The 24577-nt window shown below is 37.0% G+C and overlaps 2 protein-coding genes across 2 annotated transcripts; both read right to left on the minus strand.

Annotated features, from left to right (window-relative positions):
• Window positions 1-2408: 2408 nt before the first annotated feature.
• Window positions 2409-11199, minus strand: psmc1b (proteasome 26S subunit, ATPase 1b). The gene is made up of 11 exons (XM_067383446.1): window positions 11098-11199; window positions 9045-9098; window positions 8865-8961; window positions 8657-8781; window positions 8394-8579; window positions 5803-5931; window positions 5300-5396; window positions 4998-5187; window positions 3095-3246; window positions 2849-3003; window positions 2409-2686 (listed from the first exon to the last, which is right to left on the minus strand). The coding sequence occupies exons 1-11, from the start codon at window positions 11098-11100 to the stop codon at window positions 2552-2554; spliced, it is 1323 nt and encodes a 440-aa protein (XP_067239547.1). The 5' UTR covers window positions 11101-11199; the 3' UTR covers window positions 2409-2551.
• A 7368-nt stretch (window positions 11200-18567) lies between these two features.
• kcnk13b (potassium channel, subfamily K, member 13b) lies at window positions 18568-23439 on the minus strand. Its single transcript, XM_067383447.1, has 2 exons — window positions 23100-23439; window positions 18568-19466 (listed from the first exon to the last, which is right to left on the minus strand). Exons 1-2 carry the CDS (start codon window positions 23437-23439, stop codon window positions 18568-18570), a joined length of 1239 nt encoding a protein of 412 aa, XP_067239548.1.
• Window positions 23440-24577: the final 1138 nt, after the last annotated feature.

A 24577-nucleotide genomic window follows, 5' to 3' on the forward strand; every position in this document is an offset into this window, starting at 1 on the left:
GAATAAAAGTATTCATTTCTTTAATTTCTTTTCAAAAAAATAAAAATGAAAAATTCTTACTGACCCCAAACTTTTGAACGGTAGTGTATAATGCTACAGAAGCTTTGTATTTCAGATAAATGCTGTTCTTTTGAACTTTCTATTCATCAAGGAATCCTGAAAAAAAAGTACACAACTGTTTTCAACATTGAAAATAATCATAAATATTTATTGAGCAGCAGATCAGCATATTAGAATGATTTCTGAAGGATCATGTGACACTGAAGACTGGAGTAATGATGCTGAAAATTCAGCTTTGATCACAGGAATAAATTACTTTGTGAAATATATTTAAATAGTTATTTTAAATTGTAATAATATTTCACAATATTACTGTTTTTTACTGTATTTTTAATTAAATATAGCCTTGGTGGTTCCAAAGTGGTTCCAAACTTTTGGACTGTACTGTATATATATATATATATATATATATATATATATATATATATATATATATATATATATATATATATATATATATATATATATATAAGAATGTTAGAATTACATTAGGTTCCTGTGACGGGTAGGTTTAGGTATGGTGTAGGGAAGGGAAGGACGATAGTATATCGAGTCAACATTTAGTTAACAATTAACGTTGGATTTCCAAGTTTTATGGGGACATTCCATAGACATAATGATTTTTATACTGTACAAACTGTATATTCTGTCGCCTACCCCTAACCATACCCAGAAAACTCTGTACTGTATGATTTATAAGCTGTTTTCCATCATTGCGGAGGCCAAAAAATGTCCCCACAAGGACAAGGATTTCAGATATTGCCATCTTTGTGGACATTTCGTCCCTCTAGGTTTACACAGTTTAATCATGTGATCAAAGCTGAATTTTCTCCAGTCTTCAGTGTCACGCGATCCTTCAGAAATCATTAAAAATGCTGGTTTGAGACTTCAAAATATTCACAAAAATCTAACACTTAAATATTCTTTTCATAAAACTTTTTTTTTCCCCCTGAAATATATGTATTCCACAATTATTGGTAGCCCTTCATTTAATACTTTGTGCAAAATCCCTTTGCCAAGATTTGGATCTTCTCCTATAAAGCATAATAAGGTTGATGAACATATGGCAAGAGATCTGAGATCAATTCTCCACACAGAATCTCAACAGATATTTCAGATTCAGAGGTCCATGCTTGTGGACTCTTCTTCAGCTCATCTCGCAGGTTTTATGGGGTTTGGGTCAGGTGACTGCTATGTCCATTGCAAAACATTCTGTAGTCAGTGAACTATTCTATGTCCCACTGAAAGTTCCAGAAACACCTGGTGAACTGTAGGTGCGTGAGATGTTTGATGTCGCCAAAGACTTTTTATGGCAACCTTCCCAAACAAGTTGTAATTATAAAGGTGAGGTCAGTTCATGTTTTGGAGAATTTATGACCCCAATCTGCAATTCTCCAACATTGATCTTCCGAGTTTGTTTTGGCAACTCAAACTATACTCCTCAGTGTGTGTCTAGGGCTAATATTGACACACATTCACTTCCAGGTAAATTGTTTACTTCACCAGCTGATTATTATCCAGATAGTAGAAACTAGTATTCAAACAATTAAACTATTCATGATTTGTGCAGCTCAACAACCTTTTTGTCACACATCATTACTGTATTCTCAGCTCTTACCCACAGTGATGGATGACTGTAGGAATTTGGCATGTGTGTCACTTCAAACAGGAAGTCATGACTTATCACTTAAGTGTTCCTGATCACTAAGGCGAACTTACAAACATATCATATGAATGAAAATACTTCAGTTATATTTTCACTCATTAGAATTTGCAGGGGTGCCAATAAATGTGGAATACATATATGTCAGAAAAATATGTTTTATGATAATTTTTCTCTTTCAACTATTTGACTTTAATTCTCCATATATTTTTCGATAACTGGTATCAATCTCGGATAGGTTTGTTAAACAGTTTGCAGGTTTTCTTAGTTGAATGGAAACCCTACTTAAAGAGCTTGTTCCACATTATTAAGCAAGTCACAGTTCTCATGAAATACAAGGAGGAAGTGAGATCTGAAACGCATGAAATGATGCAAAAGGAATGAAAACTAATACTGTGTGAAAAATGAATGGAGATTTGCATTTCAGCCACCTCTAACCAAAGCTCACCAAGCGAAACATTTACGGTGGGTGTAGACATATTTAACAAATCTGTCTGAGATTGATACCAGTTATCTGTGTATATTACATACATATATATATATATATATAATTTATATTTATACATTTATATACATTTAATTTTTGTCAGTTAAAGTTTGTTTTTTTAAGTAAAGTATTTTTGGTTAAATTCACTGAAGCACATAACCCACAATCAGAAAAAGAGACAAACTAATCAAATCACTCATACAGCTCTAGCATTTATTTTCTGCTCACATAAATGAAAAACAAATTAGCAGACAAAAACATGCGTATATTTTAGCCAAATGCATACTTGAAAGGGAGCGTCACACTCATATATTCACATAGAAATAAAAACTGGAGGAAGATCAGAGATAGAGGCCTTCTGGTGTGCCCTCTTGCTTCTTATACAAAACATTTTCTTTAGACTTCTTGAAGTCCTCGTTGGTGACCTTCATCCTGCGTTCTCTGAGGGCCATGAGCCCTGCTTCTGTACAGATGGCCTGAAGAGACAAAATCAAGAGATGAGATATAATGAACAATTCATCTGCATTCTGAATATTATAGACAAAATAAATAATTAAATAAATAAATGAATCACAACACAAGAGGGCAGCAGAGCTTTCTGCAATGAACCAAAACCACTGACAAACCCTTCAACATACCTTAATATCAGCTCCTGAAAGGTCGTCTTTAGCCAGAATGAGGTCGTCCAAGTTCACGTCCTCAGCCACGGTCATTCTGCTGGTGTGAATCTGGAATATCCTTCTTTTGGTTTTCTCATCTGGTAACGGAAACTCAATCTTGCGGTCGATGCGACCTGAGGGGAAAACAGAGAAAAATGCCATGAGGGTGCATCTAAAATACACACGCTTTGAATATCACAGTGTCAGTTTGCAGTAGCATCTTACCCGGTCGAATAAGAGCAGGATCAAGGGTCTCTATTCTGTTGGTAGCCATAATGACCTTCACATCTCCACGTGAATCAAAGCCATCCAGCTGGTTTAGCAGTTCCAACATGGTTCTCTGAATTTCACGCTCACCTCCTGAGTTTGAGTCGTATCTGTAAAGAGGTATGCAGGGTACACCATGAAACAGTATCTTTTAAAGTGCCCCTATTATGCTTTTTAATGCAGACTGTAATACAGCTGTTTGTGAATGTAAAAGGTCTGCAAAGTTTCAAAGATCAAAGTCAAATAAAGTTATTGTCTCCTAAAAGGAAGAATCGATTCTGAACTGCTGAAACAAGTCATCAGTGATTCCAGTCTTACTTCCTGCATGATCCTATACGTAGATTTGTAACACATTTAGGGCTGTCAAACGATTAATCATGAGTTTGCCTAATATATGTGTGAGTACTGTGTGTAATTATTATGTATATATAAATACAAACACATTCATGTATATATTTGAGAAATATTAACAATTATATGCATTTATTTATATTTTTATATAATTTATATTATATATAAATAAAAATATTTTGTTCATAAATAAGATATTTCTCTTAACTATATACATTAATTTGTTTGTATTTATATATACATAATAATACATAATAACACATTTATACACATAACACATTTGATTAATACCAGCCTATGGTCTTCAATGGCTACCTGTGAACAACTTTCTTTTTACTTTGACCCTCAAACACTGGACTTGTAGCTGAGGCCTGGAAGAGTTTGGTTCGTGTTGTTGAAATGCTGAGAAAGCAAATCCAATTTGCATGCAAAGGACGAGGACTTGTATTGATCCAGTAAATACATTACTGTTCGTATCAAGCAGGACTGCTCCAGGCTAAAGATTTTTCTAGTTGACTATTAGTCATTCATGTAAGTTGACTAATCACACATTTATATTACTTAAATATGTACTGAGGAGAATACTAAACCATTATGAGCATTTAATATATATTAATATATAATATATATTATATATATATATATATATATATATGCTTTCTGAGTCAGTGTCAGCTGATGAAGTTGCTACAGATATATTTCTCATGTCTGTGAGACTAGTAGCCTATACACTGAGTTTTGGTTTATTTTTGTGACGCACTCCAGTTCAGAGAGACAGAGACGGCAGAAAGCACCTTCAGTTTGTTTACTTTATTTTACAAAGGCATGTTTTCTTGTTATTGTGAGTTTGCACAAAAAAAAGGCCCAGTTTCAAATGATGTATTACTCTTATCTGTATGACCATAAATGGAGTATTTTAAGGTATTTCCGCTGTTATCAGGGAAAGGTGTAAGTGAAATGCACGCAGTAAGTGCACTATCCTTCAGCTTCCAGCTTCCGCACAAACACTTGGATATGCGGCTTATAACAAGTTAACGCAGCCATATAAAGTTGCTACTACTTACATGTTTCAAATGATAAGTCATATTTGACGTCGTTGGATGATAGGCGAATGTTTGGATTCCCTGCCTGAAATAGTGTAATTACCACAAGGAACCGCTGTGGACGGACTGCGTGACTTTGCCACAAGGTTTTTTTTCTGCGACTAACTAACTAATATAATGTTGGTCAATGGGTGTTTCATTAACGACACGCACTGTAAGCGTTTGACCAATCACAACAGACTGGGCTATATGACCATTCAGGGCAGACCGTTTGCTGCTATGTATATTATGAGAAAATTAAAGTGTTTTTTGACCTCTCATGCATGTAAGCCTGTTGTAGGAGAACGTCAAAACAAAATTAGGAACCTTTAAAATAGCATAATAGAGGCACTTTAATAAAGACCAAAAATGCATATGCATTGCAATGGATATGAGCATATTTGAATTATATCATAACATTGCTTTACCTCTTAGTTCCAATGGCATCAATCTCATCGATGAAAACGATAGAAGGTGCGTGTTCCTCGGCCACCCTGAAGAGCTCACGCACTAATTTAGGGCCGTCGCCGAGATACTTCTGAATCAGCTCTGAACCAACAACACGCAAAAATGTTGCAGAGGTCTGATTGGCCACCGCTTTGGCAAGCAGGGTTTTACCTGACATCCAGAGGAAATATATGACAGATCAAGATTTGGGATGTCACCACATGCCCATGATAATGTACTTCTTTCTGTGGATTCTGTACACAAACAGTGTTGTTGGACTCACCTGTTCCAGGAGCGCCGTAGAGAATGACCCCTTTGGGAGGCTTTATACCCATTTCCTCATAATACTCTGGATGGGTCAGCGGAAGCTCCACTGACTCCTGTAGATCATTGTGACAGCCAAAACATTTGATAAGTAGCATAGATTCATTTTTATCTAAATAAACATCACGTAGCTGCAGTTTTGGACTAAACCACTCAATTCATATGGATTCGTTTTACGATCTCTTTATGAACTTTTTGAACAGTCAAAGTGTCAGTTGTGTAGCTAATCTATGGCGGGAAAGAAATCGCTCAGATTTCATTAAAAATATCTTCATTTATGTTCATTTAAGTACATTTAAGATGAACAAAAGTCTTACAGGTTTGGAACGAGATGAGGGTGAGTAAATGACAGAATGTTCACTTTTGGGTGAACTAACCCTTTAATACAATTTTTGTATGGTGATTTCACACTAGTAAACACATCTGGTCTTTCAATCCAATAAAGATTTGTCTTTAACTTGCCTTAATTTCTTGTATCTGACCGTCCAGTCCACCGATGTCCGCATATGTCTCTTGCGGAGCCTTCTCCACCTTCATGACTGTAACAAGAGGGTCTGTGTCGTCCATCAGCACCCCGATGACAGCATGGACCTATAAAAAACAAGAATATAGGTCTTATTTAATTAGGTCAATCTGCCAATGTCCGGCATCCAAAAATTAGATACAGGAAAGCATAACATTTGCAATTACAAATAAATAAATAAAATAAAATGTATTAATTAAAAGTTTTTAACAAGTGTTCTTTTTATTTGTTTTCCAAAAATACATAAAACAATATAAATTTATATGAAGCCACACTGAATAAGATATTAAGAATTGCTTTCATTGACTGTAGCTTGAATATAGATATATTGGTAGCATTTTACAATAAGGTTCATTAGTTAACATGAACTAATAACTAATAACGCCACTTCTACAGCATTTATTAATCTTTGTTAATGTTAATTTCTAATGTTAATTTACTAATACATTATTAAAATCTTGTTAAAGCTGATCCCAAAAAAGTTGGGACACTGTACAAATTGTGAATAAAAAAGGAATGCAATAATTTACAAATCTCATAAACATATTTTATTCACAATAGAATATAGATAACATATCAAATGTTGAAAGTGAGACATTTTGAAATGTCATGCCAAATATTGGCTCATTTTGGATTTCATGAGAGCTACACATTCCAAAAAAAGTTGGGACAGGTAGCAATAAGAGGCCGGAAAAGTTAAATGTACATATAAGGAACAGCTGGAGGACCAATTTGCAACTTATTAGGTCAATTGGCAACATGATTGGATATAAAAAGAGCCTCTCAGAGTGGCAGTGTCTCTCAGAAGTCAAGATGGGCAGAGGATCACCAATTCCCCCAATGCTGTGGCGAAAAATAGTGGAGCAATATCAGAAAGGAGTTTCTCAGAGAAAAATTGCAAAGAGTTTGAAGTTATCATCATCTACAGTGCATAATATCATCCAAAGATTCAGAGAATCTGGAACAATCTCTGTGCGTAAGGGTCAAGGCCGGAAAACCATACTGGATGCCCGTGATCTTCGGGCCCTTAGATGGCACTGCATCACATACAGGAATGCTACTGAAATGGAAATCACAACATGGGCTCAGGAATACTTCCAGAAAACATTATCGGTGAACACAATCCACCGTGCCATTCGCCGCTAAAACTCTATAGGTCAAAAAAGACGCCATATCTAAACATGATCCAGAAGCGCAGGCGTTTCCTCTGGGCCGAGGCTCATTTAAAATGGACTGTGGCAAAGTGGAAAACTGTTCTCCTAAGACGAATCAAAATTTAAAGTTCTTTTTGGAAAACTGGGACGCCATTTCATCCGGACTAAAGAGGACAAGGACAACCCAAGTTGTTATCAGCGTTCAGTTTAGAAGCCTGCATCTCTGATGGTATGGGGTTGCATGAGTGTGTGTGGCATGGGCAGCTTACACATCTGGAAAGGCACCACCAATGCTGAAAGGTATATCCAAGTTCTAGAACAACAGATGCTCCCATCCAGACATCATCTCTTTCAGGGAAGACCTTGCATTTTCCAACATGACATTGCCAGACCACATACTGAATCAATTACAACATCATGGCTGTGTAGAAGAAGGATCCGGGTACTGAAATGGCCAGCCTGTAGTCCAGATCTTTCTCCCATAGAAAACATTTGGCGCATCATAAAGAGGAAGATGCGACAAAGAAGACCTAAGACAGTTGAGCAACTAGAAGCCTGTATTAGACAAGAATGGGACAACATTCCTATTCCTAAACTTGAGCAACTTGTCTCCTTTGACGTTTGCAGACTGTTATAAAAAGAAGAGGGGATGCCACACAGTGGTAAACATGGCCTTGTCCCAACTTTTTTGAGATGTGTTGATGCCACGAAATTTAAAATCAACGTATTTTTCCCTTAAAATGATACATTTTCTCAGTTTAAAGATTTGATGTGTCATTATGTTGTATTCTGAATAAAATATTGAAATTTGAAACTTCCACAACATTGCATTCTGTTTTTATTCACAATTTTTACAGTGTGCCAACTTTTTTGGAATCGGGTTTGTAGTTAATGCACTGTGAACTAACATGAACAAACAATGAACAACTGTATTTTCATTAACTAACCTTAATGAAGATTAGTAATTACAGTAACAAATGTACTGCTCAGTATTAGTTCATGTTAGTTAATACATTAACTACTGTTTAACTAATGACCCTTATTGTAAAGTGTTACCAACATAGTGCACTGGATACATTTTTCATGTTTTTAAACTTCTTTGTAAAATGATAAAAGTAGGGCAAAATATACCTTTATTAAAGATACATTCTCTGAAAACAAGTCTTAATATCATAAGAAGTGTTGTTTAAATTAATTTATCTATTTTCAGGTATTATTAGATTTTTTTAACTGGAAAACTAGACAAAAATACTTGTTTTGCAATTTAAACTATACTACTTCGGAATAGTTGTTTATTACAATTGTCAATAATAAAGTTTGAAAGATTTAACCTATTTATTTTTATTAAACCCTGATTGTTCTGGCAGATATTTTACCTTGTGATTGAGCAAGACGGAACAGCCGGGCTCCAGCAGATCTTTGTCAACAAACGAGAGAATGCTGACATAATGCTCCGAGCCCACAGACGTGGAGACAATGGCATGATTGTCATCAATGATCTCCTCCAGGGTCCCCACAGACATAGGAGTCCCCCTGAGGTCATCGACCTTTGACCTCTCCTCCTAAGACGAGAGAAAACAGAAATATCAGTACAGAACAACAAAAAAAGGGGGAGAGAGAAGAAGGACAGATGGTGCACCTCCTGTTTCTCCTCAAGAGGTTTCATCTGCTCCTGGTTTCTGATGAACTCCTCTTCCATCAGCAGGTAATCTTTAATTCTCTCCTGCTTCAAGAGCTTCAGTCTGCACTGTGTGTGAGGGGTGACTATACAGAGAGACAATCGGACATTAACTGAAAATGATCCACAAGATACTCCTGATTTCAACAGCAAAGGTCATTTCCTGTACCTAAAGGTAGTTTGCTAGCAGCATCAGGGCCCTTGGACTTCCTCTTCCTCTTGCCCACTCTAGTTGGAATGGGCGGCTCATATTTCTTCTTCTTATCCTGTTATAAAGATGGATAAAATCATTAAAAAGTACAAACATCTGAATGACACTGTTTTAAAATATCCATGTTATTCTGGTCACCTTATCATCTTTCTTTCCACCTCCCGGTCCGTGTCCTCCGCTCTGACTCTGGCCCTGTGTTCAGAAAGATTCATGTCTTGTATAAAATGTATGTTTTTGAAAGAAGACTTGTATTTGATGAATGTATATGATCAAAAACAGTAATATTGTTAAATATTAGTACAATTTAAAATAACCGCTTTTTATTTGAACATATTTTTAAAGGAACACTCCACTTTTTTGAAAATAGGCTCATTTTCCAACTCCCCTAAAGGTAAACAGTTGAGTTTTACCGTTTTCGAATCCATTCAGCCGATCTCCGGTTCTGGCGGTACCACTTTTAGCATAGCTTAGCATAGTTCATTGAATCTGATTAGACCGTTAGCATTGCGCTTAAAAATGACCAAAGAGTTTTGATATTTTTCCTATTTAAAACTTGACTCTTCTGTAGTTAAATCGTGTACTAAGACCGACAGAAAATGAAAATTTGTGATTTTCTAGGCTGATATGGCTAGGAACTATACTCTCATTCAGGCGTAATAATCAAGGAACTTTGCTGCCGTTCCATGGCTGCAGCAGTGCAATGATATTACGCAGCGTCTCTCACAAACGTCTCCATGGTTGCAAGGCACGTTCCCTGTGCAAGCAGGGGCTCACGGGCGCTGCGTAATATCATTGCACTGCTGCAGCCATGGAACGGCAGCAAAGTTCCTTGATTATTATCCTAGCCATATCAGCCTAGAAAATCACAACTTTTCATTTTCTGTCGGTCTTAGTACACGATTTAACTACAGAAGAGTCAAGTTTTAAATAGGAAAAATATCGAAACTCTTTGGTCATTTTAAGCGCGATGCTAACGGTCTAATCAGATTCAATGAACTATGCTAAGCTATGCTAAAAGTGGTACCGCCAGAACCGGAGATCGGCTGAATGGATTTGAAAACAGTAAAACTCAACTGTTTAACTCTAGGGGAGTTGGAAAATGAGCCTATTTTCAAAAAAAGTGGAGTGTTCCTTTAAAATGTAATTTATTCCTGTGATGGAAATCTGAATTTTCAGCATCATTATTCAAGTCTTCAGTGTCACATGATCCTTCAGAAATCAAATAAATGTAGACTTGGTGTGCAAAAGAGACATCTCTTCAAAAACATTTTTAAAAATCTTAATCTTTATAAAAAACTTAGTCATACATACAAATAAAATAAATATATTATTAAAAGAAACTGAGATTGTCGCTATAAGTAAATTTAACCGCTGTATTTTTTTTTTCAATAAAAACAGTAGTTATATTAAAATATAATATTATTCCAGTTTACATTTTGATATGCAACTATTTTTAGCATTTAACTGAGTTTGATTCGATATATTAATAATAATAATAATGTGTAAACTTGAGAGGATCTGACAGCATAACTTAATTCTAGAATCATCCGTTTGATATTTTGCATCTAATGCAGTGACTTTCATACATTAAGTGTGACTTATTGCTACTGTACATTATTTAAAAAGAAAAAGACTTAAAGTATTAAACCTCACATATACGAAACACTACAAATATTAATCTATGTAGATTAGATACTCTATATTATGACAAAAAAATAAATAAAACAAAAAAAAATCATGACCAAAATGACATTCACTGACCACATTAAATGCAATGGAAGAAAAAAAAAAATATGTGCACCCTACTCTGATTTTTATTCGTGTGTTTAATACATCTGTACCGGTGAACTCTTTGTTTTCGACAAGATTGCATGAATGAAACAAGCAAAAATACACCATAAATATCGGAATATCGAGTAACGTTAAATTGAGTTAAAGTTTTGACAGGTTTTAGGTTGTATGCGGGTAAGTTCATTGATTGTAACGCTTTTGAGATCTATGAATGAGAGGATGATGTTGTGTTGTTAATCCATCGATGTATAAACAGGTATTTATCGGAGAGTCATGAGACACCCTTCACGCAGCCGTTTACACAGCTTTCACACACTATATCTGCAAATTACAGAACTGATGTGGGGAGAAGGAACCCATTTAAAAAATGAATCGGTAAATAAACTGCTGGCTCACTCACCATTTTCACCACCGCTTGTCGCTCACAATAAACGCCACTACGGATAGACTGATAGGACAAAAGACGTGAAAGACCGAAACGCGTTTGTTCATTCACGACGGGAGTCTCGCCTTTAGCAAGAGAACTCTAATTTATCATTACCAGAACCTTTAATAAACATTATTAACCATATTAGCTATAGGCTCATATTAGCTGTAGGGTATGACAGCGTCCGGCCTCTGGCTCAAATGCAGCACGAGGAGAGTCATGCATTGGAGGTACATTAACGTTACCTGTCAATTATTTGGAATAATTAAAGATTTTTTTTGTTTGTTTGTTTGAAAGAAGTAACTTATCTTATGTTCACCAAAGCTGTATTTATTTGATCAAAAATACAGTAAAACAGCAAAATTGTGATATATTATTATAGTTTAAAAGAACTGAATAATGTCCTTGATTAATATAAATGTTAAAAAAATGTTTTTGCTGCATCATTTTTTGTCAAAACCAGCATTTATTTGAAATAGAAATCTGTTGTAACATTATAAATGTCTTTACTGTCACTTTTTGCATCCTTGCTGAATAAAAGTATTACATTTTTAAAGGGTTAGTTCACCCAAAAATGAAAATGCTGTCATTTATTACTTACCCTTAAGACCCTCGTTCATCTTCGGAACACAAATTAAGATATTTTACTTGAAATCCGATGGCTCAGTGAGGCCTCCATAGGAAGCAATGTCATTTCCTCTGTCAGGATCCATAAAGGTACTAAAAACATATTTAAAACAATATGTTATAATATGTTATATATTTATGTTATATATTTAAAACAATGCTTCAGGAAGCATCAGAGCACAGTGAATCAGTGTATCGAATCTGCTGTTCGGAGCGCCAAAGTCACGTGATTTCAGCCGTTGGCACTTTGAAACGCGATCCGAATCATGATTCGACACACTGATTCACTTGTGCTCCGATGCTTCATGAAGCAGTGCTTTGAAATCGGCCATCACTAAATAAGTCGTTATTTTGTTATTTTTGGCGCTCCAAAAATATTATCGTCGCTTTATAATATTAATATTGAACCACTGTGCTCACATGAACCGATTTAAATATGTTTTAAGTACCTTCATGGATCTTGAGAGAGGAAATGACATTGCTTCCCATGGAGGCCTCACTGAGCCATCGGATTTGAACTAAAATATCTTAATTTGTGTTCTGAAGTTGAACGAAGGTCTTACGGGTGTGGAACGGCATGAGGGTAAGTAATAAATGACAGAATTTTCATTTTTGGGTGAACTAACCCTTTAAATCTTGCTTACCCAAAAATAATTTTGAATAGTAGTGTATCACACTGTTCAACAGTATCAACTGTTTTCAACACTGATAATATTTCAGCATCAAATCAGCATATTAGAATGGTTTCTTATATATATATATATATATATATATATATATATATGTGTGTGTGTGTGTGTGTGTGTGTGTGTGTGTGTGTGTGTGTATATGTGTTTATGTAAAAACATGATTTGGGACTTCAGTGTCTTTAAAGTCACATGTATTTCTGTGTATGATTGTAGGTCATCTTATTTACTGAATGTAGGTCATGGGCTATTTTTTATTATTTTTTTCACCACTTTTTTCATTCCATACTGTTCCCTCTGATTGCTTCTTTGACATGTTTTGGCAGGTTTGCAGGGGGGTCCTCACAGATCCGGCCCCTGGAGAGCCAGAAACAAAGGCAGTCGTGACTACTTACAGCCTCTTGGCAGTACTGTAAAGCTCTTCTATTCAGAACAATACTAGCCAAAACATCTCACATATGAAGCACATATTCACTTACCAACAGGATTCCTGCTATCTAAGTGGTGGATATGAGGTATTCTTCTTGCACATTAAGAGTTATAGTTTCCATAGCAACCTCCTAACATCATGACATATTGTATCTCTGGTAATGTGATCTAAACACATTTCCTTCCATCTTTATGTCTGAGTACTACCCATAAATGGTAAAAACATGAATATTTCAGCCACATACACACTCACAAACAATAACAAAGACATAATTCAGGACAATATTTATATATTTATTTATTTGGTTAATGTGTCACAAACTGTTTTTGATTGGTGTTCATTATTTATATGTCCTTTCACGTCAATCTGTGAAGCAAATAGAATAGGACAGTAAACATGATACGACTTTGCTTCTACTTGCAAGTGTAGTGTGATGGGGAAGACATAAAGTTCAAGATGTCTTTGCCTTAATGAATTAAGACATTATTCATGCAGATTTCATCTATCCTATTCGTAGAAAAGTTCCCATAGAAACGTATTCTAAGTACAACTGATGCAATGAGAGCAAATGATTCATTTCCCAACTATACTCCATCGATCTACCAATGCATAAATGTCACACTTCCCCTTTAATATTAGATATAATGAACATATTAGCATACTGTGACAGTGCTCAAATATGCAAGAAAACTAAGGTCATCCATTTTTACACGCTTGTTTTCAAATTAATGATCTCTACAAGTTTACAGTGGCTCAATTAGAGAAGTTTGTGTGAAAGATGACGAACAGCACAGCAGCTCAAATATCCTCAAGTTCAAAATCAGCAGCAATTAAATTATTTTGTTCACAATGGGTCTTATTCACTAACTGTGCAATCATCCTCACTCAAAAATCAAGATTGATCAAAAAGTTTAAGCACACGTGCAAAAACACCACAGACTCCTCCCCGGTGGCCTCAGATATCTCATGTAAAACAATATTACAATTTAATTTTCAGCATCATTACTCCAGTTTTCAGTGCCACATGATCCTTCAGAAATAATTCTAAAGGTCATGCATGTTTGGACGTGTATTATGCAAATCACTAACTTTGTTCCCGTGCTCCCTTGTTTCAAATAATCCATATTCATCAACATAAAAGAGGACCTATTATGCTTTTTTTTACATTTTCAACTTTCTTTAGTATGTAATGTTGCTGTTTGAGCATAAAAAGGTCTGCAAAGTTACAAAGTAGTATTATGAAACTTGTGGTTATGGCGTGACATTTCTGAAACACACTCAGGGCCCTATCTTGCACCCAGCGCAATTGACTTTGTACACCGACGCATGTGTCATTCCTATTTTGCACCCGCGCAAAGTGGCTTTTCCCTCCACAGAAGCACGTCGCTAAACTAGTGAATGAACTTGCGCTCCCTGGGCGGTTCAGCGCAAAAAAGGAGGCGTGTTCCGGCGCAAACAATCCCTGGTGCTATTTTGCTGTTCCATTAAACATTTGCGCCACTGACCAGAAAAAACCTAGTCTAAAGTCAGTGGCGCGTTGCGCGTTGTTCATTATGCTATTTTAAGGGCGCATACTTGACCATAATGTATAGCGTGCACAACGCGCATACACTTTGCTCATGTAATCTACACAGATGCAACAGTTATTTTTGCAAATCATGTTACACTAAAAAAATATTAACACATGAGATGACGGAAATCATTGTGGTGTGCCACGAAGATGTAAAAAAACCTGTTTAACTGACGCTATTTTGGGTGGGTTTCTCCCATCCCCATACAACACAACTTCTCTGTCTTTCACTGCTCTTACAAGAACATCAGTCTCCTCGGCTGTGAACCGCTCCTGGCGTGCGCCTGGTAAATACGCCATAATAATAGCAATCCATAATGGAACTTGCGCACCTGCTTTTAAAGGGAATGTTGGATGATGCTCTGATTGGTTTATTTCACGTTACGCCCAAACCACACCTATGAATAATGAAGCTACTTCAGACCAACCCATTTTAGATTTGCGCCGGGCACAAGAGCCATTTATCCCACCGGGAAAATAGCAACAGCGCCGAGACCCGCCCACAAAGTTACTTGCGCTTCGCGCTTTGACACTTGCGTTTCAGATCGTTAAAATAGGGCCCTCAAAGTGGTTGACCAATCACAACATGCAGTTCCTGCTGACCTATCAAAGCACACTGCGCTGCTTTTTGGAAAGTAACTTCTTCCTGAGTCTCTCCATCAGTGACTCTGGTTTGAACAATGTAAGGCTGAACACCATTACTGACAATCGTCATTTTGGCTGCGTGAGATTCTCCAGCTTTGTTGTTGAGTAACTGAAGTAAGCTGGGGACCTATAATGCCCCTGTTAAAGCTCCGCCCTCTTCTGGAAAGCTGGGAGCAGCAGCTTATTTGCATTTAAAGGGACACACACAAAAACAGCGTGTTTTTGCTCACACCAAAGTAGAGGCAAATTTGACAATCTATAATAAATGATCTGTGGGGTATTTTGAGCTGAAACCTCACAGACACATTCTGGAGACACCAGAGACTAATATTACATCTTGTGAAAATGGGCATTATAGGTCCCCTTTAAACATTTAAGCATGAAAGCCTAGTAGACCCCAGAAACAAAATCAAAGACCATGATATGGCCTTTTAAGACATTTAATCTATATACACATTACACACATTTTGTGAGTCCACCATACATTTTGCATGAGAACCTTGTACCAAAGAGCATATGTATGCAATTATTAGTGAATGAGACCCAACGGATAAGAGTAAAGGTGTGGTCACATTTACTGTTGTTAGGCAAATTTTATGGGCAAAATCTAGTCATTTTAACAGGAATCCACACGATCAAGAATTTATGTGAGGGCAAAAGATTTTCCCAAACAGATTTTGCATTGCATTCAGTAGGGCTGTGACGGTAGGCATGACAACCGTGGTTGCCACCGCGGTCGTGGAGTGTCACCGGCGGTAGTGTGACATTTTATATATATGTATAAAATATATATAAGAGGTCGCGTTAACCGAAAATTTTCCGTCATTGATGAATTTTTTTTTAGTAGTGACGGAAAAAATCTGCAGCCCGTCCGTCATTTTGACAGATTATGTAGCTTGTAACTGTAATTCCCACCCCTGTCCAGTAGGTGGTGAGCGCGCTCCAGTGTGGCAGTAGAGCGCGAGTTCAGTCTCCAGAATAAAATGAAAACCGAAGAGCCACCCTAGTTTGTCAATTTTATAATAATAAAGTTACTTATGTTTACTTGCATAATTAAGTTTTGTTATTTTTCTTACTGACTATAAGTTTATGGTCAACGAATGGCTTTTCTGAGGTATATTGTTACGTGAAATTGTTTGCAACACTGATGACTGATGTGATACAGATTTCGGTAAGCTAACTTACATCTTTCAACATATTTTTTTCATTTTCATTCATGTTTATTTCGTTCTGTACAGTAGTAAAGAGGAAATGGTGTTCGCATTCACTCACAATCCGTGACAAGTGTTCAAGATAACTGAAAAGTGACGCAGTATTTGATCAACTTTCTTTTCATAGTATAAATAAATGCATAGCCTATGCCTATTTGCTTATCCTGTAAGTTCATGCATAAAAATGAAAATGTTGAAAATCAGAAGCTATTAAATGACTTATCAAAATATATAAATTCAAATTACGGGTAATTATTGATTATGATGGATTTTTTTACGATCCTGTCCATCAAAATGACGGTGAAACGCAAGTCTAACACAACCTCTGATTTTTTTTTATATATATATATATATATATATATATATATATATATATATATATATATATATATATATATAATATATATATACACACACACACACCCCCCTTTGGTCCCCACCACCGCAACACCGGCGGTTCTTGGTGATTTACCACCGCGGTAGTAAAAATTTGCCACCATCACAGCCCTAGCATTCAGTTGGTCATGCGAATTCACCATGTTGACCAACAGAAAGCTGGATGGTTTGAAAGTGACTTCCGTGTGTGCTGTGCTTCATACATCTCTATTCTATTGACAATAGACTAAAAATAAAGGTTCCAAGTGGGGGTTTCTGCAGCAATGCCACCTTTGGGTGAACAGTTCTTAAAAGAACCATTTTTCTTAAGCCCGGGACACACCAAGCCGATGGCAAAGAACTAGCAGTGATGAAAACCGATGGTGTTGTCACCTTGTGTCGGCTGCGTCTGGAACAAAAAGCTGCACTTGAGCACATAGCACAGACTACAGCCGACTGCAAACTAGCATGTGTGTTCTGCACCAGTGTGTAACGAATTAACTGTCTATATCAGCAGGTATCAGTAGTCTATATTCATCATTCAAAATGAGAAACCAAAACAAGGATATACGAGATATACACATTTGCTAAACTGAACATCCAATCAGAGTTCCCACTCACACCACGGCTCCGTCACTGATTCAACATGCTGAATCGGGCCAACTGCCGCCAACGTGAGCCGGCGTGTGGAACACACATTTAAAACTAGACCAACAGACGCTTTCCAACAGCCAACCATCAGCTTGTTGTGTCCCAGCCTTTAGTGTGAAGAACATTTTAATAATCGAAAGAACCTTTTTTTCACTATAAAGAATCTTGTGTGGAATGGAAAGATTCTATTCATGTTAAAAGGGCCCTTCATTATGTTTTCACTTTTTTAACTTTAGATAGTGTGTAATGTTGCTGTTTGATCATAAACAACATCTGCAAAGTTACGATGCTCAAAGTTCAATGCAAATGGAGATATATTCTTTTAAAGAATTCTCTGTTTAAGGACTTCAACAAACGGCTGGTAGGGACTACAATGAGCTTCTTCCTGGGTTGGTGACATCACAAACCCTAATATTTACATAAGCCCCGCCCCTGAGAACACGCAACAAAGGGGGTGAGGCCATGTTGGGAAGAGAAGAGGAGGAAGAGTTGTTGTAGTAGAGTGTTGTTGCCATGCCGTCATTTTACGCCAGACCGCTTCACCAACGATGGTCAATTCAACGCTGGATTTACACAAAAGATTAACATGACGGCACATGCTAGTCGATGAGTTGAATCAACTCCACAGCAACTACATAAATTTATTCACTAACCATTCAGAAACGTCCAGTTTCATTCTAAAAGTTGTAACTTCTTCCTGAGTCTCTCCATCAGTGTCGACTGGTTTGAACAATGTAAGGCTGAACACTGTTACTGACAATCATCATTTTGGCTGCGTGAGATTCTCCAGCTTTGTTGTTGTTGAGCAACTGAAGCACGAGCTGTTAAAGCTCCGCCCTCTTCTGGAAAGTGCTGGGAGCAGCAGCTCATTTGCATTTAAAGGGACACACACAAAAACGGCGTGTTTTTGCTCACTCCCAAAGACGGGCAAAATTGACAATCTATAATAAATGATCTGTGGGGTATTTTGAGCTGAAACTTCACACACATATTCTGGAGACACCAGAGATTTATATTACATCTTGTGAAAAGGGGCATTATAGGTCCCCTTTAAAGGTTCTTTATGGAACCATCAATGACAAAGAACCTTTATTTTTAAGAGTGTAGACAATTGGGCCTATTTTGTCCACAAAATTTCAGTAATGTGACTGCACCTTTATGGTAAATTATTTGCTCATCTTTTTTCGAAAAAAAATCCCACTTTGCTGTGGAGGTCCTCTGGTTGCTTCATATTTGTAAATGTTGGATTTATCTATCTACACTTGTCTCTGCCAGTCGGTTGTTCATGATTCCCAACGCTCCGACCCCTCCGGAGAACTCATTGTGGCGTGAGCTGCTCCCTAACTGGCGAGGATGTCCGTTAGCCATCTCTGACAGCTGCTTCTGCATGATGGCCAGATTAACTTTATTAGCAGCCAGAAAGTCTTTCATGGAAATCATCTCTCCAGACATCCGCCGTCCATCCGCCTCGCTATCATTGACTGCGTCAGTCTCGATGGAGTTTTCATGCCGGGGTCTCATGTGGCCCGGGACGACCACGTTCCTCCGAGTATGGCGGTTCCCTCGGGCTGGGCAGCGGCAGGGAGTCTCCAGCCTCCGCAGAAGCCAGTTGAGAACTTGCTTGATCACGATGGAAATGACGTTGAACAGTGAGTAGATGCAACACACCCCTGTTAGAATGAAAAGGAAGTTGCCCACCCTGTAGGCCACCTGAGCCTTGTACATCTCACGCTGGTTGCTCACCATATCCCCGAAACCAATGGTGCTGAAAGCCACGAAACAGAAATAAAGGGCGTCCAGATAGTCCCAACCCTCGGCTGCAGAATACATGGCGGACGCGCAGCAGGAGACCAAGATGGCGGCGACTCCCAAGATGAGCATCACGCAGTACACCGAAGGTTTCCAGCCGGCCAAGCTGTCCGTACGCCGCTCTCTGTTGCCGGTGGAGGGACGGTGGCAGTTTTGAGCCGGACCGGCTTTGCGGCGTTCTCTGCGCTCGTGGCAGAACTTCAGAACGAATGCAATCACGGTGATGACACGTTCCAGGAAGAGGTTAAAGAACAAAATGGTTGCAGCGCAACCAATAAGACCATAAAAGATCAGGAATATCTTTCCGGCAATAGTGACGGGTGTCGTCATCCCAAAACCTGTGCCAGACACAGAAATAAAATGAGGATGTTAGATTTATACCTGTTATAAAGCAATCACAGCAACCACAATATACAAGTTTTTTAAATTTATTTATTTATTTTTTTAAATAATTTTATATTTTTATTGCTTATTGGTCGGAGCAAAATTTCCTCAACAGTTCCTCAATTTGTTCAGTTTTTGAACACTGAACAGTAGAACAAGCACTTGAAACGCTTGAAATCCACAAGATTTCCAAACCAGAAATCAGATTTTACTCCAATAAATTAGATTTTAACCAGTTTTTTTTTTCCATCATCCATTGTTACATCAGGTCAGTACTGTTTTACGTTCAATGAGATACTATTTTAGTTTTAAATTTGATTTTATTATATATTTCAATTTTAATTTTAAAGTTTTATTAATTTTATTGTTGTTAATTTTTATTAATTTCTATTTTAGATTTATTTTGAATTATTTTAGTACCAGATTAAGCTAAAAAAAAAAAAGAGAAATATGATCTTTTTAATGTTTATTTTATTTCAAGTAACGAAAATGGTTTTAGTTTTAGGTTAGTTTAATATAATAACCCTTTATCAGGTGTTGCGACACTAAAACATCTTATATTCCATCCTTTGTTGTTTTTATGCTTTTGTCTGCGTCAAATATGATTTAGACACATGGTCAATGCAAAACATCCATTGTTAAAATCTCACACGTTGAACCAATGTGGACATGCCAGAAACAGTGACTACAGTCTGAAGAGAAATAATCAGATCTGGCCTCATGTAATCTGCAGTTAGATTTGAGAAGGAAAAAAACAGATTCATCCTACAAAGTGAACAAGTAGCCTATATTGTGTTTTGCCAAAGTAATTCCATACAAGCTACCTGATATAATCTATAGACATCAAAACATACAGAGAACTGTATGAAAACTATCCAGCCACTACAGACCTTCATTTTACTGCCGAACGACAATAGATTAGCACAACCAACTGCTGTGGGCTAATTAGAAACCGAGCTGTAATTGTCCTTTAATGAGCAGCATGTGCTCCAAATCCCACGTGAACCTCAGGCTCCAATCACCTCCACCATCCAGACAACCCCACTTTCCTTTCTTCTCAAACCACTAGAAACAGGTTGCCATTGGTGACGGCAGCCTTACCTCTCCATAGTTTTTTCTTGTATTGGTCATACCGATTTCATGTGCAAACTGGTTCATTTTGATTACGATTTCATTGCAATTAAATCCTGAGAAGCATGTATCTATAGCATCCACTGACATATTTAGGAAGACCTTTTCCTACTATGTGTATATTGATAACCTGAATTAATGCTAATGAATAAGACTTTAAAACTGTCTACTGTTCACATCACTGGTGTGACTTTTCTATCTTCTAGATGATCTACAGGCATCAGGAGAGGATAAGTGTAAATATTAATGAGCTTAAACTTGCGCATCACTGCCAGATGACAGACTGCATGGAAATAAGATCTGATGGATTTAATATTCTCTTTATCCCTTCTGCAAAGACAAATCTGACACATGCTGAGAATTAATTGAACTTGGTTTATGGAGATGCTAAATTTTCAGTTCTCATGGGTTAATATTGAAAACATTTTACTTTGCAAAGCAAGAATTTTCAGGTAGAATTGAAATGAACTGAAAAGTTTTTATTGATGTTGCACTTATTCTTAAAGGGTTAGTTGACCCAAAAATGAAAATTCTGTCATTAATTACTCACCCACATGTTGTTCCACACCCGTAAGACCTTCGTTCATCTTTGGAACACAAATTAAGATATTTTTGATGAAATCCGATGGCTCAGTGAGGCCTCTATTGACAGCAATAACACTCCATTTTTCAATGCCCAGAAAGCTACTAAAAACATATTTAAAACAGTTCATGTGACTACAGTGGTTCAACTTTAATATTATAAAGCGACGAGAATACTTTCTGTGCGCCAAAAACAACAGAATAGCGACTTTATTCAACAATATCTAATCTAAATAATTCAAAACACTGCTTCATGAAGCTTCGAAGCTTAACAAATCTTTTGTTTCGAAACAGTGGTTCAAAGGTCTTACGGGTGGGGAACGACATAAGACTGAGTAATAAATGACAGAATTTTCATTTTTGGGTCAACTAACCCTTTAAGTTTTAGGGCAAAACAGGCCAAAAAACTGATTAAAAAAGGTTTATGTATCAGTCGAATTGATGGAATGGAATTCTGTTTACGGTTCATCTGTTTATCATGTTCAAAGGTTTTCACATATAGGTTTAATCTCTTGATTCTTCGCAAAAAAGTGTTTTCCTCTATAGCTCTACTCTATCAGATAATAATGTATTAAGTGTGTATTATAAATGAACAAGACTACAGAGTTGATTCAAACTGATTTTCAGCTCCATCTTGAACTGTCAAGACAGTCAGACAGAAAATCTTTGGCAAATGTGTTGCATATATCTCACATGTATTAAATGTGGTTTCTTTAGCTACTAATATGACCTGAATGAAAATGACATCTAAAAATCACAAACAATGTCCTTTTATTTGTGCGATTGAGTTGACATCATGGTTGAGATAATCAGAATATGAAAAAAAAAAAAAAATGTATTAAAAAATAGATACAGCCTCTGTGTGATGTTAACTGTTAGAAGCTGGAATGTGACCCTTGACCACAAAACCACACTGTCAGAAAAAAAGGTACAGTGCTGTCACTGGGGCGGTACCCTAAGGTACAAAGGTAAAAAGGTACTAATATGTACCTTTAAGGTACTAATATGCACCATTTAGGGGTAAGTAAGGTACAAAGATGTACCTTTGTACCTTAGGGTACAGCCCCAGTGACAGCACTGTACCTTTTTTTCTAAGTCGCATGGCTATATTTGCAGCAATAGCCAACAATACATTGTATGAAACAAAATTATCGATTTTTATTTTTTGCCAAAAATCATTAGGATATTAAGTAAAGATCATGTTCCATGAAGATATTTTGTAAATTTCCTACCATAAATCCATCAATAAATTATTTTTGTGAGTGAATATGCATTGCTAAGGAATTCATTTGGACAACTTTAAAGTTTTTTTTTTTTTTTTTTTTTGCAAGATTCCAATTTTTTTCAAATATTTGTATCTCGATCAAATATTGTCCTATCCTAACAAACTATACATCAATGGAAAGCTTATTTATTCAGCTTTCAGATTAGATAAATCTAAAAAATGACCCTTATGACTGGTTTTGTGGTCCGGGGTCACAAATATAGAAAGAGGATCTTGTGTGTGGAATGAATTGGTCTGCACAGTGACCAGCTCAGATTAGTTTTCTGTATAAAAAAAATGGCAGGTAAATGAAAAGGACATGTTCCCCAAGAGTCAAGGTGCTTGAAATCCATTAAATCAGATTAAACTTGTTAATTAAACCATGACGTGAGAAAATCCATCTAGTCTTAAACATCAATATTGTCACATTAGTGCCACTGAAAGAAAAAAAAACTATCGTTTCGCTGTCTGAATGCGAACACAATGGTTTATAAGGACCTGTTGCGCATGTTACTTTACTTATTCTGGCTATATTCACTATAATAGATTACATTTTTGTCAAAATATGTTTTGTGCACTTTGAGTTTAGAAGGTTATTTTGGCAGCTCACCGATAGTTGAAACCACAGTTCCGACAAAATAAAAAGCTCCCGCGAAATCCCATCGCGGTCTGGTCGTGTCCACACGGATTCCCGCCACATTGGCTTCCTCATAGTTCCTCAGGAAGTTCTTCAAGTCGTCTTGACTCAGGTTGTACTTGTGGGTGAACTGCTCGATCCTCTGAGCCCATCTCTCCTTGGCGAGCTTCTCTTTCGGATGCTCCAGCGCTGAAAACACCGCTGCCCCGCATAACAGGTAGATGATGATTAGCAAAGCCAACATGAGAAATCTTGCATTATCTTCGTTTATGTTACCGATGCTGTTGCAGCAGCATCCAGCCCTGCAAGCCATTATTTTAGAGCAATATTATAGGAACAGATGAACCACCACATCCCAGTTCATCATGGATCATGCATTTTTCTGTTCAGAGGTCTGCGTCCAAATGTTTCTGGGATCTTAATCTCAGAAGCGTTATTCTGCTCGAAATGTCCAGCTCCTGCCGGAAGACATCTGCCAGCATGATGCGTTTTGTCTCCAGTGCTGTGATAGACTGTGTGACCCCAACCTCTCCAAGAGCGCGCGTGGATCCGGTCAGTGGCGTCAGATCAGATCACAGGTTCTACAGCAGCGAGCGCGCACACGCACACAAAGGAGAAATCTTCTAACTAATTCAAAATACTTTCACAAAACACTTCATGTGTTTTCATTTTTTATTTTCTACAAATGGTCTGTGTTTTTACTGGCTATAAAAATATGGTGTAATTTTTTCTTTTTTTTTACTTTTATTAATCATTATTTTCAAAGCCCTTTCCAGCACATTTTCAAGGTGAATTTTGTAGCAAATTAGCTCAAAGGGAAATTAATAATTAATCATAACTTGTTATAATTAATTATGAACATTTGGATCAGTTAATCAGATTAACTTGATGTAGTTAAACTAATGCCTGGTTCAGACCACACTTTTTAGCGTGATTTTGCCACGATCTGCTTGACGGGTGTCCCGGGGATTCGTAAACGACAATGGGCGTCGGCCGTCGGGATGCAAGATTTGATCGTTTCACCTCATGTAGTGTGTCAAATTAGTTGTAAAAAAAAAAAAGAAATTTTACACAGTAAAATACCGTTTTCCATTTAAACAGTAATATACAGTAAAAACAATTGTGTCGTTCAGTCTGTCAGTCCAAATCCGATTTTTGTCCGATTGAAATCCGATCAGATTTAGCAAGTCTGAATGGCCAAAAACCACATGAAATGCGATTTTTACAAATTTGCTTCGAGCAACATTCATATGTGGTTCGGAATCCTATTCAACTCGCATTTCTGGAAATCCGTTTTAGTCTGACCGCGCTGATCGGATTTCACGTGGTTTATGTGACTTTCTCACGCAAAGTAAAACGAAAACGTCAGACGTTGTTATAGGAAACATGCTGAAAGTCGCAGGACGAGAAGAAATTAGCAATAGGCTATAACTGAGACATGTTTTGAGACC

This window comes from Chanodichthys erythropterus, chromosome 4 (genome assembly GCF_024489055.1).
Source record: "Chanodichthys erythropterus isolate Z2021 chromosome 4, ASM2448905v1, whole genome shotgun sequence".
Lineage (NCBI taxonomy): Eukaryota > Metazoa > Chordata > Actinopteri > Cypriniformes > Xenocyprididae > Chanodichthys > Chanodichthys erythropterus.

Excerpts from the sequence above, each read along its gene's own strand:
- psmc1b (XM_067383446.1), bottom strand. Across the intron at positions 5,188-5,299 it reads CTACGGCGCTCCTGGAACAG|GTAAAACCCTGCTTGCCAAA; the intron begins GTGAGTCCAACA and ends TCTGGATGTCAG. Across the intron at positions 3,004-3,094 it reads TCCTGCTCTTATTCGACCGG|GTCGCATCGACCGCAAGATT; the intron begins GTAAGATGCTAC and ends TTTTCCCCTCAG.
- kcnk13b (XM_067383447.1), bottom strand. The coding sequence starts at position 23,439 with ATGGCTTGCAGGGCTGGATGCTGCTGCAACAGCATCGGTAACATAAAC. Across the intron at positions 19,467-23,099 it reads AACTGTGGTTTCAACTATCG|GTTTTGGGATGACGACACCC; the intron begins GTGAGCTGCCAA and ends TGTCTGGCACAG.